At 40.8% G+C, this 20,626-nt stretch overlaps 1 protein-coding gene across 4 annotated transcripts in view; it reads right to left on the reverse strand.

The window, feature by feature from the left end:
- Positions 1 to 20,626, reverse strand: part of Pdcd4 (programmed cell death 4) — a 28,829-nt gene that overhangs the window by 1,226 nt on the left and 6,977 nt on the right. For all 4 annotated transcript variants that reach the window (XM_021152002.3, XM_029472570.2, XM_021152004.3 and 1 more), the window contains exons 3-11: positions 19,769 to 20,071; positions 18,161 to 18,255; positions 16,407 to 16,520; positions 10,567 to 10,788; positions 8,530 to 8,627; positions 7,684 to 7,798; positions 2,493 to 2,600; positions 2,157 to 2,267; positions 1,254 to 1,393 (exon numbers count right to left, since the gene is read on the reverse strand). In XM_021152002.3, coding sequence (XP_021007661.1) covers positions 1,254 to 1,393; positions 2,157 to 2,267; positions 2,493 to 2,600; positions 7,684 to 7,798; positions 8,530 to 8,627; positions 10,567 to 10,788; positions 16,407 to 16,520; positions 18,161 to 18,255; positions 19,769 to 20,071 — 1,306 coding nt within the window. The remainder of the gene's footprint in view (positions 1 to 1,253; positions 1,394 to 2,156; positions 2,268 to 2,492; positions 2,601 to 7,683; positions 7,799 to 8,529; positions 8,628 to 10,566; positions 10,789 to 16,406; positions 16,521 to 18,160; positions 18,256 to 19,768; positions 20,072 to 20,626) is intronic.

The raw sequence follows: 20,626 nt of genomic DNA on the forward strand, positions 1-20,626 counted from the left end.
ACACAAACCCACATATAACAAGCAAATTAATGTTAGCAAATAATATGGCCAAATACCTGATTAATAACTAACTTCTTAGCCTTAGAAAAGTCCAAATCTTGAGTACAGACAACCAAATAAGAATCTACTTTCTTCTAGCCTATATGCCCCAACTGGGGAACCTTTTTTTGTTGTTTGTTTTTTCGAGACAAGATTTCTGTGTGTAGCCCTGCTGTCCTGGACTCACTGTGTATTTGTAGACCAGTCAGGACTCGAACTCAGAAACCCTCCTGAGGGTTCGCAAATGCTGGGATTAAAGGCATGTGCCACCACTGAAAACTCAAAAAACCTGTCTCCAACTGTCCAGCAACCTCCAGGAAGTGCAGAGAGACCTGTTTCAGGATGATCCCTTGCTCTCTCTCCGCTTACAAACATGCAAGATCACACATACATGTATACTTAGTACAGAAAAGCAAAAATGTAAGAGACTAAAAGTCCAAGTTTTTGGTATTACACAACTGTAGGATCTCTTCAAATGACTCTTCAGAAAGAGAGTCATAAAGCCCCAATAAAGATACAGACTTTCAAACACGAGCCTAAAAACCTTAAAAAGCAACCACAAAGTACTGAGAGGAGCTTACTGTGTTCTCGAACAGAAAGGCTGGGGACTGACTCCATCAGGAGCAGGCTGAGGTAGTGAAGGAGAGACCCTGCCAGAGTGGAGGCTTCCCTGATGCTGTCTGCCACAACAGCTGCCAACAACTCCATTCCAGACATGTCTACACATTTTCTACCATCATCTTCTCTTAGTGTCTAAACTTTTTAAAGCAAGGAAGCCTACCTAGAAATAGTTTTTCTGAGAGTCTTTGCAAAACAAAAGTACTTTGCTTACATTTTTCAAACTTAAAAATGTATATAAAATGTAGGTTTGGCTCCAACTAGATATTTAACTTATTACAAGCTTATTGATTTCATGGAGAAAAGCCCTTATCAACTCTTACATTACATCCTAAAAGTACAAATATTAATTCCCTCTGGAAAAAAAACACACTCTCATCTGTAGTTGGAAGCCACTACCGAGTACATCAGGGTCCATTAGACCTTGAGGTCTAAAACCGTCTGAATTCAAACTGCCTACACAGTGTCTGCGTCTCCAGTCATGTCAGGGAAGACGCTTTCTCTGAGAGTCAGAATGACAAACAGCTATCTATCTCAGCTCCCCAAGGATCTCGTTCAATATTTTTCAATGAGAAAGTATTATTTAAATAAAGTACCTTGATGGGCAAAGATCCCGGAGTTGTTTGGAAATTATTCCAGCCTGAAAGCATTCCTCCACGAATCTCTCAAGAACAGAGTACGAGTGTGGGACATCCAGGTTAATGTCTGGGATTTCACTGTAAATCCTCTCATAGCCCTAGAACAGCATCACACATAACTGTTAGCCTGCGTCACAGTGTATGCCACCCTAGAACAGCATTACACATAACTGTTAGCCTGTGTAACAGTGCATGCCACCCTAGAACAGCATCACACATAACTGTTAGCCTGCGTCACAGTGTATGCCACCCTAGAACAGCATCACACATAACTGTTAGCCTGCGTCACAGTGTATGCCACCCTAGAACAGCATTACACATAACTGTTAGCCTGCGTCACAGTGTATGCCACCCTAGAACAGCATCACACATAATTGTTAGCCTATGGGACAGTGCATGCCACCCTAGAACAGCATCACACATAACTGTTAGCCTGCGTCACAGTGTATGCCAGGAAAAACCCACCAATAGACCATAAACGGTCACAGTGCAATCTGACAAAACAAGTCATATTTGAACCTTGAAAATAATGTATACTTAAAAATTCTCAAAAGAGCTCCAGGCAAAAGTCAGGCTACCTGACAACTGACTTCCCCATCTACACTTAACTATCTTGTATAAACATATAATTTCACCAACATTTCAAAAACCACAATTTTAAATAGAAAAAAATGCAATTTAAATGACTCATCTAGATAAAAAAAAAACTGCATCACACAAACTGAACAATCATTCTTTAAAAGGAAAAAAAAAAAAAAAAAAAAGCCCAAACTGTTATTTTGCAAAAATATAACCCAACCCTTCCACAGCTAAAGGAGGCACACACCTTTTATAAATGTATTTAAGTAATGTCATACGTACTCTTTTCATTTGGTCTATGGTAATAGTAGAAGACTTCCACAAGGATTTTAATAAATCTAAGATCATCTTGAATGCACTTTCTCCAGTTGACTCTAAAACCATTACAATGGCCTAAAATTTGAACAGAAAAGAGTAAATAAATTTTTGGTAATCAACTTATGAGAAACTGGTCCTAAAGATGTATCCAATCCCTCCTCTAACATGTAGCGATTATATAAACTTATAAAGTACTTTAATATTTTAAGGGGAAAACTTTACATTATTAAAGAAACATCAATTACTGTGGTGTAAAAGGAGGACTTGAAAGTCCTCTTGGGTGTGAGAGTGTAGCCTTACTTCATACACAAGCTCGTGGTGAAAATGCGGTACTTCCAGTTCCTTAAGGCAGTGCTCAGCTTCGGATGCATCCCCAGAGAGTAAATACTCTTTAAGCAGCATATCAATCTATTAGATTTAAAAGGTGAAATGTCAGAATTGCTAATTATTAAAAGATGTGTACTTTTCTAAATGATAGATTAACATTCGCACCAATATTGAGCATGTGGATTTGGCAGAGTGGTGGCATAAAAGAACTCTCTCATAATTAAAAGTAAACACCCGGGCTTCAGATGGTTCAGGTATGAAGTAATAAACACAGCACTTGGTTTTCCAAGGAATCTCTAGCGTCTCCCAGTAGGTTTTATGATATGAATGGCCGTGCTTGTGACTCTAATACTCCAATGTAGCCCTTAAAAACAAGGGGCAGAGGCTGCAGAGCTGGCTCAGCAGTTACGAGCATGCAGTGCTCAGCAGAGACCTGAGGTCAGCGCCCAGCACCCATTTCCCATGGCTCACAACCACCTGTAACTCCAGCTCGTGGGATCTTGCAGCTCTGTCCTCCAGGGGCACCTTAACTCATATACACATACCTACACACAAACACATAATTACATCTTTAAAAAGACAATGTTTTAGTGCCACTAGAGGGCACTAACTTAAAGTCTCATCACTTTTAGAATGCCACAAAACATCAAGATGTTCTTAATGCAATGGAAGCCCAAAAGTCAGAGATGATGGAGTGTTACTACAAGGGCAAGAATCTCTATAGTTCTCTTCTCTCTAAAACTGAGGCTTTGTAACTCAGAATCTAGACATGTTCAGTGGGAAAGAAGAGATGGTTCAGTGCTTAAAAGCACACTGAAGGACCAAGGCTCAGGTCCCAGGCCCACATGGTGGCTGACTACTATCTGTAAGATCTGGTGCCCTCTCCAGGACTCCGCGAGCACTGCACACATGTAGCACACAAACTTAGATGCAGGCAAAACACCCACCCAGACACACGAAAACAATAATTTGAAAAAAATAAAAACGCTCAGCAATTGAACGAGACAGACTGTTCTTCACTTCCAACTAGAGCTTGTATGCTGTCATTTATGGCTCTACAAAAAAATGGTGAATGTTTTTCAGCCAAAGAACTTCAACTAAAAATAATCTTCCTTACATATTTTCTGAGAAAAGGGTATTTATATCTAATGGCATTAAGTGAATTTTGGCTGGATGAATAAAATTATTTTATCTAAATATCCTCTACTTCAACTTCTATAATATCTTCATAAAAGGTAAAGTAAAAATTTACCACTAAACTATATTCTAATTAGAGATTTGTTTTCTTTTGGTTTTTTGTTTTTAAGTATGTATTTGAGGCTGAGGAAATGGCTCAGGGATGAGAGTAGCTGCATTGCAAGCATGAAGACTGAAGTTCAAAGCTCACATAAAGCAAGCCAGGCAAGGCAGTGATAAACAATTCTAGCACTGCTGACAGAGACAAGTAGATCCCAAAAGCTCACTGGCCACTAAGTTAAGACAAAAAAAAAAAAAAAAATAGCCAGCTCTAGTTCAGAGAGTGTCCCTATGTCAACACAACACGGTGGAGAGTGGTGGGGAGCCAGCTAACATTCATGCATGTGCACAGGCACAAAAGCACACACCTCCTATGCTGGGGAACCACGCACCATGCATGCACACACACTCACTAAGCACATACACAAAGGACAGCGGATGCAAATGTATGCATTTTAATATAACACATATTTAATATTTGAAGTACTTTTTACTAAAACTACAGTATATTTGTTATTTAAATGATATTTGTTGTACCACTGGAAAAGTGGAACATGGGGCTGAAGAGGCAGCTCAGTGGTTAACAGAACTTGCAGCTCTTGTAGAGGACCTGGGTTCAGTTCCCAGCACCCACAGTGGCTCACAACTGCCCCTAACTTTAGCTCCAAGGAATCCACACCCCTCTTCTGGCCTCACACACATGCTGCACAAACAGGCAGGACACATACGTATACACGTATCTTTAAAAATCACTTATTTTTTAAAAAGTGAAACTAACATTCCCTGTCAGATTCAGTGCATTTTTCCAAATAATAAAATACAAACCCACATGAACACTTCCTTGACCCTTGCTTCTATCTAAATGAGAATGCATAACAATGTCATAGATTGTTGGCTTTATTTCCAGTCTCTTTTTATTTAAAGGTAATTCACATACTCTTAGGATTTTGTTAATTCCTCAAAATATCACCTTTGGAGAGTATTACCATATTAATAATATTATCTAATACTCATCAATGTGGCATCTTATTTTAGTAAAGGCGTTGAATTTCCTTTATTTTCCTCATGCTCTATTTTTATGCTCTTCCGATTTTTATTTCTGTCTATTCACTCAGTCCTAACGCATGGAGAGCTGACTCTCACACAATGATCTTGTTTGATGAGAATCTGCTAAGCTCTCGGCCATGGTGTGGCTGGATTTTGGAGTTCTTTTGTGGACTTACCTGGATCCTCTAATCCATGCATCACTCCAACTGAGAGCAGAGCTACTTCTGCATCTCCCTTCCAGTCAGGGTGTCCTTTACTGCTGCCTAATGTCCCACGCATATTAACAAACTCATATTTTTTTCTTATAATTCTTCAAATTTTTTTGTTTTGTTTTTTTAAAATCTTTTAAAAAATAAAATCTTTTATTTTGAATTTTTTTAAAGTTTCCACTTCATAAATCAGTCATGACCTATCTACTCTAACATAGGTAAAAGCAAAAATGGTAATTTCTTTACCCATCTGAACTACTTCACACACACGCACGCACGCACGCACGCACGCACGCACGCACGCACGGTCTTTGTAACCCAGGTAAAAATCTGGGTTTGGGATGCTTATAATCTGAGGAATTAGAGGCTCACTGTCTAGCCAGCCTAGCTCATAGGTTAGGTCTCAGTGAAAGACTGTCTCAAAAAACAAAGTGACATTTTTTGGGTTTTTTTTTTTTTTTTTTTTTTTTTTTTTTTTGGTTTTTTGAGACAGAGTTTCTCTGTATGGTCCTGACTGTCCTGGAACTCACTCTGTAGACCAGGCTGGCCTCGAACTCAGAAATCTGCCTGCCTCTGCCTCCCAAGTGCTGGGATTAAAAGGCATGAGCCACCACCGCCCAGCCAAAGTGACATTTCTAAGAAATAAGACTTCAGGTTGACCTCTGGACAAGCACACATACACACACATACACACACACACACACACACAAAACAAAATGAGAAGGAAAGCACTAAAGGCAGCACACAGCCCGCAGTGCGGTCTGCAGTCTCGAGGTGTGCAGTTAGCCGTTACAGTTCCCACTGTTACAGAGCAGGAGAGAACCCACAGGAAGCAAACCTTTTACTTTTGCGACGTGACTCAATCACTTCACTTTCTTCTAGCAAATGCATGAGCACCCACACTTATGACGCTCTGCCACTCTGGTCTACTCTAGTGTTCATAATTCCTAGCTTATGGTTTCAGATTACTCAAACTGCTCATATAAATAACGTTTATTGAGTAATTACAAATAATCTCCCCTCAGCAGCATTTTAAGACTAAATACTACTATAAAAAAGATTTCAGGCATTAGAGTTCACACACAGACTTTTTATAATCACTCATTTCTTAGACATTCCAGACAAGACTTCTTATATTCATGAGGGCTAACAGTCACACCACTGAGTCACAAAAACAGGATAAACAGCAACAATTACCTAATTTTTCTAATTCATAAATTATTCAGATTTTTACTTGCAAACATATGACCACATTAAATTCCTGCCCACAAAAATACCATCTAGTAGTAACTCTGTTGTTTTCTCTTGCAAACAACTCTCAGTAAGCACTCAGTAAGCACTCTCAGTAAGCACTCTCAGTAAGCACTCTCAGTAAGTACGCTCAGTAAGCACTCTCAGTAAGCGCTCTCAGTAAGCACTCTCAGTAAGCACTCTCAGTAAGCACTCTCAGTAAGCGCTCTCAGTAAGCACTCTCAGTAAGCACTCTCAGTAAGCACTCTCAGTAAGCACTCTCAGTAAGCACTCTCAGTAAGCGCTCTCAGTAAGCACTCAGTATGCACTCTCAGTAAGCACTCTCAGTAAGCACTCTCAGTAAGCACTCTCAGTAAGCACTCTCAGTAAGCACTCTCAGTAAGCTCTCAGTAAGCACTCTCAGCACTCTCAGTAAGCACTCAGTAAGCACTCTCAGTAAGCACTCTCAGTAAGCACTCTCAGTAAGCACTCTCAGTAAGCACTCTCAGTAAGCACTCTCAGTAAGCACTCTCAGTAAGCACTCTCAGTAAGCACTCTCAGTAAGCACTCTCAGTAAGCACTCTCAGTAAGTACGCTCAGTAAGCACTCTCAGTAAGCACTCTCAGTAAGCACTCTCAGTAAGTACGCTCAGTAAGTACTCTCAGTAAGCACTCTCAGTAAGCACTCTCAGTAAGCACTCTCAGTAAGCACTCTCAGTAAGTACGCTCAGTAAGTACTCTCAGTAAGCACTCTCAGTAAGCACTCTCAGTAAGCACTCTCAGCAAGCACTCTCAGTAAGCACTCTCAGTAAGCACTCTCAGTAAGCACTCTCAGTAAGTACTCTCAGTAAGTACTCTCAGTAAGCACTCTCAGTAAGCACTCTCAGTAAGCACTCTCAGTAAGCACTCTCAGTAAGCACTCAGTAAGCACTCTCAGTAAGCACTCTCAGTAAGCACTCTCAGTAAGCTCTCAGTAAGCACTCTCAGCACTCTCAGTAAGCACTCAGTAAGCACTCTCAGTAAGCACTCTCAGTAAGCACTCTCAGTAAGCACTCTCAGTAAGCACTCTCAGTAAGCACTCTCAGTAAGCACTCTCAGTAAGCACTCTCAGTAAGCACTCTCAGTAAGCACTCTCAGTAAGCACTCTCAGTAAGTACGCTCAGTAAGCACTCTCAGTAAGCACTCTCAGTAAGCACTCTCAGTAAGTACGCTCAGTAAGTACTCTCAGTAAGCACTCTCAGTAAGCACTCTCAGCAAGCACTCTCAGTAAGCACTCTCAGTAAGCACTCTCAGTAAGCACTCTCAGTAAGCACTCTCAGTAAGTACTCTCAGTAAGTACTCTCAGTAAGCACTCTCAGTAAGCACTCTCAGTAAGCACTCTCAGTAAGCACTCTCAGTAAGCACTCTCAGTAAGTACGCTCAGTAAGTACTCTCAGTAAGTACCTCTTTAACAAGGTGATTGACAGGCTGCTGCCCGCCTCCGGATCCCCACACACTGTCTTTGCGCTTCCCGCCTTTAGACATACTCAGGAGCACAGTAGCCTTATCCAGAGCAGCTCTATCCAAGACAGAAAAAGAGAAAAGTCATTATAATACATACACAGGCCTGATGTTTACCACATTATCAGTAAAGTTTACAAAACTGTGTATGTATTGGCAACTTTAATGTAACAAAAAATATGTAGTTTTAGAAAATAACTCTTCAAATAAAAATTAGGTATTTTTTAAAATATTGAACATTCTCATATTCTTTTACAACCACTTCTCGTCAAAATATATTGTAAACTAATGGTTATGTAGCCAGGAAGGAACATAAATTCATATATAACTTTTATATTGATTCACATCTTCCCACCCAGGAAGATCTTCCTCCAAGACCCCTGGGATTGAATACCGGTACCTGGGGAAGCCTGAGGTCTGGCTGGCTAAGTCAGCCTCCAAGAGGTTAGAAAAGCCAAGCAGCAAGTCTGGCTTCTAATCATTAAACCAAACGACTGTCCGACCCAGAAGGTAGCATGGACACTCACAGTCAATGCTTTCATTTTTCAAGTAGGGAAACTGAGGCCCTAAGAGGGAGACTTAAAGAGGGAGCCGCATCGTTTAACTCAGAAATTCTGTGTTTTTATTACTGCTCTCTTCCTGCTGCACCATGGCAACATCTTTTAACAATGAAGAACCCGTAAGGAAAACTACACACTCACAATGTCTGATTCATGTCCATGTCATGTTACAGGATGTTGTAGGATTTCTCATTTTGAAATTCTAAGTAGCAAAAATGAATTTACTTACCGAGCCTGTACACAATCTACAGTTCCTTTGTAACTATCGATATAGGTATTACATAAGATTCCATCTCCAACAGCTCTAGCAATAAACTGGCCCACCAACTATAATAAGAAAAAAAAGAGAACTATATAAAAAAACTAAAATAAACTTTTATTAGGATACAATCTTGAAATGCATAAATGATAAAAACTGTCTAATTACACACTCAATACCTAAAACACATGCTGAGATGTACAGAAGCACCTGTGTGTGTGTGCATGGTGCACACTCCCTTACACTGTGTGTGTGCACAGTGCACACTCACTTACACTGTGTGTGTGTACATGGTGCACACTCCCTTACACTGTGTGTGTGTACGTGGTGCACACTCCTTTATACTGTTTGTGTGTACACAGTGCACACTCCCTTACACTGTGTGTGTGTACATGGTGCACACTCCCTTACACTGTGTGTACATGGTGCACACTCCCTTACACTGTGTATGTGTGTGTACACGGTGCACACTCCTTTACACTGTGTATGTGTGTGTACACGGTGCACACTCCTTTACACTGTGTGTACACGGTGCACACTCCTTTACACTGTGTGTGTACATGGTGCACACTCCCTTACACTGTGTGCGTGTACATGGTGCACACTACCTTACACTGTGTGTGTACACGGTGCACACTCCTTTACACTGTGTGTACACGGTGTGTACATGGTGCATACTCCCTTACACTGTGTGTGTGTACATGGTGCACATTCCTTTACACTGTGTGTGTGTACACGGTGCACACTCCCTTACACTGTTTGTGTGTACATGGTGCACACTCCCTTACACTGTGTGTGTGCACATGGTGCACACTCCCTTACACTGGCCCTCAAGTGCGGGGTGTGCAGAAGCGCCTGTGTGCCCTGTGCCATGTATGCTCCTCGACCATTAGCTTGACTTTCAAGCCCATGCCATCAGGATGGGATGGCGCCTCTGCTTTGCTCACTCCCTAATCCCCAGGACTCTGCACACACCCATTGGTGTCTGTTAAAGTGACCTGAAGTCAAGGAAAAACCTCTCCTCTTCAATACTCTAACTATAGAATATGTTGTGGAGAAAAGTTATGCACAAATAAAGGTTCATTTCAAAATCTGATCATAGCAAAATTATTAGACAATCTAAAAACAACTTCAGTGTCTAACAGTAAAATTATGCTTAAGTAGTGCATACAAAGCAAAGTACACGGTGGGGCACTGGAAAAGTCAACTCTACAAAATAGTGTTTGTGGTACAATTCTACTTTCTAATTAAATAAAGGTAAAATAACACGAATAAATAACAAACTAGAAATAAAAAAATAGTTATCAAAATGTTAACAGGTTTGTGTGGAGGGCTTTTCCTGGCCTTTCTTCATTTTGGATTTTATTCATCAAAAATTCTGTAATTAATATGAAATCAGACGACCGTTTTTAAGCATGTATGTAAGTAGGGAAGGGAAATAAATCTGATTTTGACTCAGAGGAGCTGCCTGTTACAGAAACAACATTTAGAAATTCTCTATAAATTCAATTTTTATGCAAATGTTAACAGCAATTACATGTTTTCAAAGTTACAAAAGGGAATAGTTATAACTGTTTTAATAAATCCCACTCAAGTCAGTCAGTATCTGTTATATAGCAACATAACATCTTTAAAATTTCTTAGCTAGTAAAAATGTTGATATAATAAAAAAAAAAAACTCTATGAACAGGAAATACATGTGTTACACATGACCTACAAACTATACAGAGCTGGACAGGAAAGGGGTTTTGTTTGGTTCCATCAAGACCTGGGAAGGTTGTAGCTCGCTGGCAGAGCACTTGTCACCATGTAGGTGGCCCTTGGTTTAATACAAAGTACAGAAAATAAAAATGGAGTTGGGGAGAAAGACCTACAATATGCAGAGCTACTTTTGTATGGTTACAACTGTGGGCCACTCCCTTGCAACTGTTGTAATTGCCGAGGAGTGTGTACACAGAGTGTGTACACGGAGGACACAAAGGAAAGGAGCAAAAGGAAGACACAAACCTGCGGTGCCCGAGGAGTGTCCAAGGCTAGCTCAGGGAGATCCTTCAGCAACTTGTCAAATGACTTTTCCACGTCATTCGTGCTCATCACCGTCCCGCAAAGGTCAGAAAGCAGCTTGGATGTCATCTCCCGGTGGCTGGCCTTCCCCTCCAAGGCTAAGGACACTGCCAACACCGGCACGCCACTTTTCATCTCCCCAAGGTTTAAGTCTCTTAACATCTCCTGTGTGAAAGAAGGAAGATGACTACCTGTCTCTCTAGCTCAGTCACCTTGTTTTTGCTGCGGTCCTGCTTCTCCTCTGTGTCTACACCTCACCTTTAGAAATGCCAGCAGGCATACTGGGTTTACATCAGTGATACAAGCTCTACCTGCCTGGTTATCAGTACACTGAAGATAGGAAGAACAGTGCGAACAGTCCAACTACAACTAGCCAGTCCTCTACAATCTATTATGATTATTTCTACAAATAATTGACGAACATTGGTGGAGAAATTTATTTTATATTACAAACTGCTTATATAGTCTACTTAAATGCTTTCTCTTGAAGACTGGGTTTAGTAGCACATGCCTTAAGTCCCAGCACCAGAGAGGCAGAGGCAAGAAGACAGAGTTAAAGGCCAACCTGATCTTACATAGTGAGTTCCAAACCAGGCAGAGTTACATAGTAAGACCTTGTCTCCTCTTAAAATAAATGTCTGCTTTAGTCTTTCATGTGACTATAAAGTGGGATCATCAGTGTTTAACTGGGATTAGTGTTTCAAATGATAAAGCACAACAGCACCTAACATTCACTAGCCGTGCAGCATGGTTCTCAGGCATTCTGCCACTCCAGTTAATGCTCAGAAGAATCCAATCCTTGCAGTAGTATATAACCTTAGAGGCAGAGTTCCAACTCTAACTTCCTTACTTAACACTGCCTACTTTCACAAGCCTGTGAGTGATATGGTCAGTGATCTCTAATACAGTTGTCCTTCCCTTTACACAGCGTGCTGGGATGCTTTTGGGCTACGTTTGTGTGCTAGAAGTTGCATGGTTCTTGTTATAAGACGCACAACTAAGACTGAGCCATCAGGATTAGTAACATCTGTGGGAAGTCCCACGATGGCAATCTCTGTCTATATGGTGAGGGTGGCATGCCTGCTTGATAAATGGGGTACACTATGTGGATATGGAGATGCTCTGAAAAGTTAAAAGCTTAGCACTGGTTGTCAACCTGTGGGTTGTGATCCATTTCGCGGTCATATGTCATATATCCCGCATATCATATATTTATATTACAATTCATAGCAGTAGCAATGAAACACGTTTACAGTTGGGGCATCACCACAACTTGAAGAACTTCATTAAAGGATCATGGCATTAGGAATCTTGAGAACCACTGGTTTGGAGGAAAAGCTGAAGTCTTTAAGATTCACTCACAAGGGTGGGGAACCATAGGCAAGCAGCAGCAGCAGACGTTACCTAGCCATTCTTACGTGGAGTCAGAAATGCACCAAGGCTGAGATGGCTGCCAGCAAGAACCTGTTTGTGTAAAAATAAGCAATTGCAACAAGACAGCTGTGGCAGCGTCCTCCGTGTTAGCCTCTAATTTGGCAAATTAGATAACCAAGAGGATGAGATGAGGTGGCTTCTTAAAGGTTGGAGGGTGGAAGGAAAAGAGATCGCAAGTTAGATCTGTGCCCGGAAGCCCTTCTGGGATCCATAGGAAGGGTCAGAGTGGGGCCGATTATGGTAAAAGCATTAAGAGGATACTGTAGAGGACTAGCCTTTAATGGAATGAACAAGAAAACCTATGATCCAGAATACGGCTGGTTCCATGCAAGAAACTAGGGTGGTCAAGAAACACTCAGCTCTTGAACTGCTGAAATTAGGGAAGTTTAAACAAGTAACAAAAGAGCCTGTTTCAGCCTGGTTTGTGAGGCTGTGAAACACAGGGCTGGATGGGATCCATCAGACAGCTGTGGAGACAGAAAAACTGAGTAATGTAACTTCCCATCTCTCTTTAAAGCAATGGTTACATGGCCTGAGACAGTGTGATGGAAATCAGTCTCTGGTGGGTTGACTTATGAAAGTCATGAGGTATCCAACCTGGATCTGTGGAGGACGCAACTGATACAAAGGGATGGAGCCTTTCTGTATTGGACCTTGTTTACGTCACACTTTAGAACATCTTAGTTGTGAACCTCTGCACTCACCCGACGCTTGCTCAAAACAGATTAAACTGACTTTGAAAATGCTTCACCAAGGTTATCTTTGTAGCTCCCCCGTCATGGCTTGGTGCTGCTTTGTCCTGCCTATCCTCTAGAAAATGTGTTATATAAATGACATAATGCTAACTTCTGAGTGTTTGTGAACATCCAGAAATGAACCTAAAGGGCCTATAGGTGTGTCTAAAGGAATGAGTGAAAGAAGGGACTCTAGACAGTCTGAACATGAAAGCATGCTCTGGCAGGCCTTGCCCTTCTTCTCCCCCATTCTCTTGTCTTTTTTTTTTTTTTGGGGGGGGGTTGTGTTATTGTTTTGTTTTTTGTTGGGGGGGTTGTTTTGGTTTTTTTGTTTTTTGTTTTTTTTTGTTTTTTTTGAGACAGGGTTTCTCTGTGTAGCCCTGGCTGTCCTGGAACTCACTCTAGACCAGGCTGGCCTTGAACTCAGAAATCTGCCTGCCTCTGCCTCCCAAGTGCTGGGATTAAAGGCGTGCGCCACCACTGCCCGGCCTCTGTCTTATTAAAAACAAGTAGATTACATTCCAAAAGCTAACCACCAAGGTCTAGCCCCGTTTGGCCACTTCTTCCTCCTCAGGCTGACAACCAAGGTCTAGCTATCAAAGTACTGAGGTCCAGCCATGGAAACCCCTTTTGGCGTCACCCTAACACAGAGTTTCCCTTCTTACTTAGCCTTTGTAAACTGCCATATGCTACGGGCCACATCTGTCTCCACTGTCCTGACCCTGTCCTTTTTCCCAACCCCAGACAAACACTCTTTCCCCCTTCCTCTTCTTCCTTTTTCCCCTCTCCCTCTCCCTCCTGTCTTTGTTTCTTTTTCCCCGACCTACAGAACTTGGTCTTGGGGATCCTGAGACAATCCTGGTCCCTTCAATAAAGATGGAAGATCAATCCACATGTATAAGGGCCAAGCACAAATGTAAAATTTTTGGCAGTATTATGGTCTAGTATGATAAGACGAATATGATACCTGACAACATTACTGTCAAAATCCTACAACAGACCATGCCTGTAAATGTAAAGGTGCTGGGGGCACTCGGGGAGCTCTTAGAATAGCAACAGATTTTCATACCAAATCCTGCCCAAGCTGCCCATCCTTTGTATAAAGTGATAATGAAAGGGGTTACACGGATTGACACAGACAGGCTAACGTGGCTTTGGAGCAGGCTAAGATCACTGTAGGACAGGTCAGCAGCTGTATACCCCACGAATTCAATGTGCCTTCCTGTCAGAAGTCACCAGATGTTGCTAAGGCTACAACTGGGTGTACGGCAAAAGCAAACTAAGCAAAGGCCCAATAAGGCTTGGGTTACAGAAAGGAGCAGAGGCAAAGGACAGCAACTGTTTACTTGAATTTAATAATTTAGTATTGCAACAGGTGGGACCTATAACTACCCTAGTGACTAAAGAACAGCTTGCCCAATAAAGGGCTGGACTAAAGTCCACCTGGCCAAACTGCTTTCTGGTGCAGCACAGACTCCAACTCCATAAAGGCGGCAGCAAATTTACAACAGTGAGGTGTGGTATATACAAGCTCCAGCACAAATGCCATGCCGGCTGCCCTAGGACCAGTGTTGTCTGAAGCTGCTGAGCATTCCCCAGTAACTGAACCATCAGCTAAAGAGTTAAATCCAAACGGTGCCCTAAAGGGGCAGAAAAGACACTCCCAGAAGCTACAAGTTTACTGACTACAAGACCCTAGAGGCAGAAGAGGGCTCTCTCCTTATGAGTTGTTGGCCCCACAAATCATGAAAGCTTTTGCTCCTGCTGTTGGTTCTATTTCAGCACTTGATGGTCTGACCCTGCTGCTGACGACACTGCATGAGCATGTTCTGACTGTAATGTCGACCCCAACCCTGCTGGCTGGCCTCGCGGTGCAGGACCGTCACCAGCATTCCTGCTGGGCTATGGACCCTGTGTACTGAAATACCAACATGCAAGGCAGGATATGCCAGTTTGTGCACTAGTGGCTCAGCTGTCCTGGATCCAACTAGAATCAAGACCTTCACACAAAAGGGAGTTCACCTCTGGTACGATAAACTAGGACAAAAACCTGTGGCTACAGAGGTCATAGGTCCCAGTGGGGAAGCAACCTATATGGTTTTTCTAAGTGGACGTAATATGTCTGTCAAGTTGCCTTCTAAACATGAGTTCACACCCATAGGTTGCTGTTATTATCGAACTCAACTCATGACCACTGGCCAAGCTCCTGAGAGCTGACTTAATGTGGTATGTTATGGTGGCATACTTCTTAGCCATAGATGGACATCCAGAGTCAACCCCCTTCTAAGGCTCAGGGATCACTACAGAAAGGCAGAAAGAATACAAGCTCGGGAGTAGGGGATAGAGCATTGCGTAACAGTTTCCTCTAAGACTAGGATATCCCAGCCTGCAGGGAACTCTTTAAGCAGGAAGGTAAAGCTGGAGGTAAGCTCCTGAGACTGACCAGACTCAGTAAGTCTCTTCCTGCCAGAGTGAGCAGAGCCACACTGCAGGGACTGACAGGGAGCAGCAGCCTGCCTACAGAAGAGTTAGACCCACTGAGGCAGCTGGGAAGGTCACTCTCCAGCCTATGGGCTGCCTCAGGCTGGGCAGTATGCTCCAAGTTCCCAGCTTTTGGCCTGTCATTCATGCTGCAGTGGGCTTTAGTGATGCAAAGGTCTTTGAATCATTTCTGCTCATGGAAGTAACTCCTCATCCATATTGCTGTAAATAATCCCAATAAAACTCACTGGTTCAACAAACCGGACTCTGGTGGTGTCTGTATTTTGGACTGTCATGGATTCCCTCTCTGGGGTAAGTCAATGTATGTGTGTGTTGTGTCTCCCCACACAACAGTATGCAATAAACAAATAGCTGTTTTATACTTTAAGTCTATAAACCCAAAGCTACCAAACCTATGTGACAAACAAATCAAAAGCCCAGGTTGGAATTTAATAATTATAAATACTTCCAATTAATAACTGTTATAGCTCAGGCCCATAATTCTAATGAAACTAGTCACTTTATTTTACCTCCGAGATTTACTTTATGAAAATTTACTACAAACACATTAATTATCCCCATACAAACTATGAATCAAACCTTGGGTTGATTCTCCTGGTGCCCATATACATCCTTTTCCAAATCTCTGTATAAATGCTGTTTCTTGGAGAGTACAGATGTATTTTAATCTCCCCCAAAACAGATCATTCTGAAGCTCCTGAAGAGGCTACACAGGGTCTATAAATTCCACAGAACTGTCTAGATTATAAAACCAGATGCTTTAAAAGTATAGAAATAGTGCCTGTGTCATTTTCCTCAAAAATAAATGGCATAGAAGTATCATCAGAGCCCAGAACTATGTAACTGTTTAAGGAAAAAATTGTATCCCTCTTTTTCTTTGTTCTCTTGAAGCCCTATGTAGCCCAGCCTGGCTTCAACCCCAGACCTGTCCCACCTACCGTTACATCTCAAGTACTGAGATTTTAGGCATAAACCGCCATGTCCACAAGTTTCCCTCTTGGTTGTAAAATTTGTTGTTGTTACAAAAGAAAAAACATAAACTTATCCAGAGTAGTCCAAAATCATTCTACATAGGTTTAATAGTGTGTTTTTTCCCTGCAACTTGAAACCTACCGCAACTTCATTTGTATCTCCATGCTCAAAGTATTCCTGTATAATTGGTGTTAGAGTCTTCTCAAATGCGGTCTCATCCAGGGGCAAAACTACAGTTTCATAAACACAGTTCTCCTGAAAGAAGGGGAATTATAATTAAATATTCAGATAAACTGAAATTATACTTTCATAGTTCCGCTGGTTAGTGATCACCCGTAGGCAAGATAAAGGTCTGCTTCCTGCTTTAACTGCACAGAGTCTGTATGCAGCCGCTTTCCAAACAACCTCAATGAGACAGAGACACACTGAAGCCACTCACTGGAGCAAATACATGAGTTTTCTCCAAACTCTCTATTGCACGCTGACTTACTTGGGTAGAGAGAGGGCCATGTGCCATACATGCATGTGGTAGGCAGGGACCAGAGGTCGATGTTACCTCCACCTCCCATGCCCCCCTGAAGCACTGGGTGACAGATGCCCCCACCATAGCGGGTTTTCATATGGGTTTCCTGACTCTGAAGACTACACTCAGGTTGCCCAGTTTGTACATAAAGTGCTTTTCCCTCCTCAGCCATCTCCCTGTCCCTTTCACCTCATGTTCTGAGACAGAGTCTCTTGCTGAGTTGCTCCCATCTAGCAAGCCTGGAACCCACTCGTCTCCCTTCCCAACACTGAGATCCCAGATAGGCACCACCCTGCCCAGCTCTGAGGTGGGTGCTAGAAATGCAAACTCACGCTCCACACCTGCCTACCAAGCCGACTCAGCTTTTACATTAACTTTTATATTCCTCAGAAACCAACTCTTTAACCCAAAACCTTTAATATGGCATCCTAGCACATACTTTCATTAAAACTTGACTTTTTAACGAGATTAAGCATTCTTATCTATGTACTAATATTGTCAAAAACAGAAACTTTCAAAATATAATAAAAATAAGAGATCAATATTGTAATGACTAAAAATCTAAGAAAAAAACAGTTCAAGTGAAATTTCAGTAAGATTAAAATGCTTATCACCAACCCATGTGTCTCCTCTACAGAAAAGCTAAAATATTTTATCTATAACTTGTCACTTAAAATACTACTTGCAGCATATGCTTAAAAGACTAGTATTTAGCAGAGTACATGGCATTTCAACCCCAAAGCCTTTAAATATTTTTTAAAACTGGTAAATGCATATATATGAATGATGTCCAGAAAGAAAAACAAGCTAACACACACACTGACATGTTCAAGTAAACAGATACAAGGTTAAGTAAGATTGTCTGTGAGCGAACTAACGCAGTGACTCTGGTGAAGCTGAAAGCCGAGTACCAGTAGGTTCATTGTACCAATTATACTTTTGAAATTTTTCCATTAAAAAGACAAAAAGAACTTCACAATGATGCATTAAGACATTTCTTACTAAGTATTATCATAAGAGAGAAAATGCATGTGTCCTCAAACTAACATCTATCCTACTACTCGTGTTCAATAGTGACTCTAAAACGGAACCTGATACCAGCAGCCCATGCTATCCCAGAGTCCTCCTTTATTATCATTAGTCAAGTCAATAAAAACCTCCTCTTGACTCCCAAAACAAGTGGAAATTATATACATTTTACTATCAAAAAACTGACTTTTCCAATCTGTATATATGATTTTGCCATATATGTTGTATATATCTTCATAGCTATGGAGTATTGATATATAACCATGTATTACTTGACAATCTTATGGGTGAAAAATCAAGAAATCTTACAAACATTGAATATATAAAAAAAATAGTTGATTACCTGGTCGTCGTCATAGTTTGGATCTTTCACATCCACCTCCTCCACATCATATACCTGTCCAGGTGTGCCCCAGACACCCTTGCCTCCTGCACCACCTGAAAGTTCAGATGATAGTTCACATATATTAACTGAAATCTGAAATAATTTCAAATGTAGAAATTCTTATGCTAATTATTTTCCAGTTGAGAATTACACTTGAAACTCCTATTTAGATCACTTTTTCAAGATTAGCTATTTTCAAAAGCATCAAGTTAAAATAACTTAGAAAAATATCTTTATAGTATTTTTTTTAATCTGAGCAACAGCCATACCACAGACCTTTCAGAACATGACCCTGTGGTGAAGCTCTAAATTTTGACAGTTCTTGGAACCAGAAAAAAAAGAAGAAAAAAGAGAAACATTTCGGACCAGTAAATGTGCCATTAAAAGCTCAACACATAAAAAAGAATCAATCCACAGAGATCCATATTGATCACCATCATGCTAACATGTAATATTCTTCCACATCAAGTGCACATTAAACTAAACTTAGAAATTAGCAGTATATTAACAAATAATTACTATATAAAAATCAACAGCACGGACAGCTGTTTCTCTCTACTTCGGTATACAGATCAAAGACTACAACTTCAACTCAACAAGTTGCTTTTCCATAGCAATTTACTGTGGCATTTTTACAAAGCCAAATTTGTATAAAATAATACTTTTAAAAAGCCTTCATAATGCCATTTCCCCCTTTTTAAGTTTTTATTCTGTACCTGGAGTATAATCCTTGCCAACACAGCAGACCAAAACCAGATAACTATGGGCCACTTTGATTCATATAATTATGTAGCTAGTCACAAAATAATTTCTGAAAGACCACTATACTTTACCTGAATACTAATAGATTTTTCTTTCTCTATTCACCTTAACAAATTTTCATAATCAAACTTTTGTCTTGGCATTAGTTCTATGTTCATTAATAGAAGATGCTGAAATTCAACCTCCATGTTTCAGTTTCCCCCTCCTTCTAAGCACTTTCATCACAAGGTCCATTTAAATTATCTGTGCCTTAAATGTATAACTGAAGCTCACACCATTCAAAATCCAGTCCAATCTCCAAATTCTACAGAAATCCCACTATAGACAGACGCTGAAAGACCCTCATCCAAATGAACTTTAAATGTCCACGAGTATTCTAGGCACTGGCTACAGCAGTGAAATAAATCAATCTACTACAGCACTCAAGCAGCGGAACTAAAAGTCAACACAAACCCAGATCTGCATGTATGTTACCAAGTGCATAGTTACTACTTTTAACAATGGACATAGATTCATTTGATAACAGTTATAATAAACCTGACCATCTTCATAGAGTGTATAAAATCACAACTGAAAGAAAGCATCAATGTTTACTTTATTTTGCTTAGGGGAAAGAGAAAGTTTACCCCAAAGAAAAAATAATCAACCTAAAAAGAAAAGTGGTATGGGCCTTCAGCTCTCCCCTAAGGATGTGCGCAATCATAAGCCCTAGAGCGGTTAATGCTTTTGTCCATTTAGAACAAGGGACTCCTGGCACAGGATCTGGGGTTCTTCCAGTTGTTTCTTTGCACAGCACACACTAACCTTTCTTTGGCAGCCCCCTTCCTTTCCCAGATCTGGACCGCCTATCTAGCAACCTTCCTTTTGGACTGGTGGGCACCGCAACTCCACTTCTAACTGCTTCACTTCCATTATCACTGACTGAGTCTCCTCGGCCGGAGTCCCGGGATGAATTTTTCCGAAGTCGTCTTTTTGCTTTTGCATTAATTCTAGCTTCATTAATAGTAGAAGCGGAGATCCAATTTCCATTTACTTCATTCTTTATTTCCTCAGTGCCAGCATTTTCTTCATCTCCAGAAAAGAGAGAGTCACTTAAATTGTCAGGGTCTTAAAAGAGAGAATGAAAAAAAAACTAAGCTAAGTATTTCCAGTATCCACTGTTCTGTCAAGTAAAACCTAATTTGGTTACTTCACATGAAATTAACATTTTTTAGGCTAGTAGTAGTCATACATTGGCAATTTTATAAAGAACAAATAGATTATTTTTCCCATTATCAAGGAAAGTAAATGAAGGTACTGAATTTTAATTAACAGGGTTTTCTAAGAAGAGGTTTTTACACATGCTTGGGTAATAAAACCTTTGTCAGTATGAAGAGCATAAAACTATAGCATACGTTCTAGGCTATGCTGGACAGTACAAGTTCAGCACTTCATATAGATGAGAAAATCAAGGAGTATTTAAACTACTTTCAAAACATTCCCTGTTCAATTACAAATGCTTAGGAAACATTAGTCTGCAATACATATTTGACAAATATGTAATCAAATACCACTGCTGTCAACCTAGGGAATGCTCTTAAACCATCATCTCCAACTCCTGAATTATTTCCCCAAATTTCTATCTCTGGAAAGTTCCCAGTCTACACATATTGGCTCATTAGC

Source organism: Mus caroli, unplaced genomic scaffold (genome assembly GCF_978045245.1).
Source record: "Mus caroli unplaced genomic scaffold, Mus_caroli_1 scaffold_20, whole genome shotgun sequence".
Classification (NCBI taxonomy): Eukaryota; Metazoa; Chordata; class Mammalia; order Rodentia; family Muridae; genus Mus; species Mus caroli.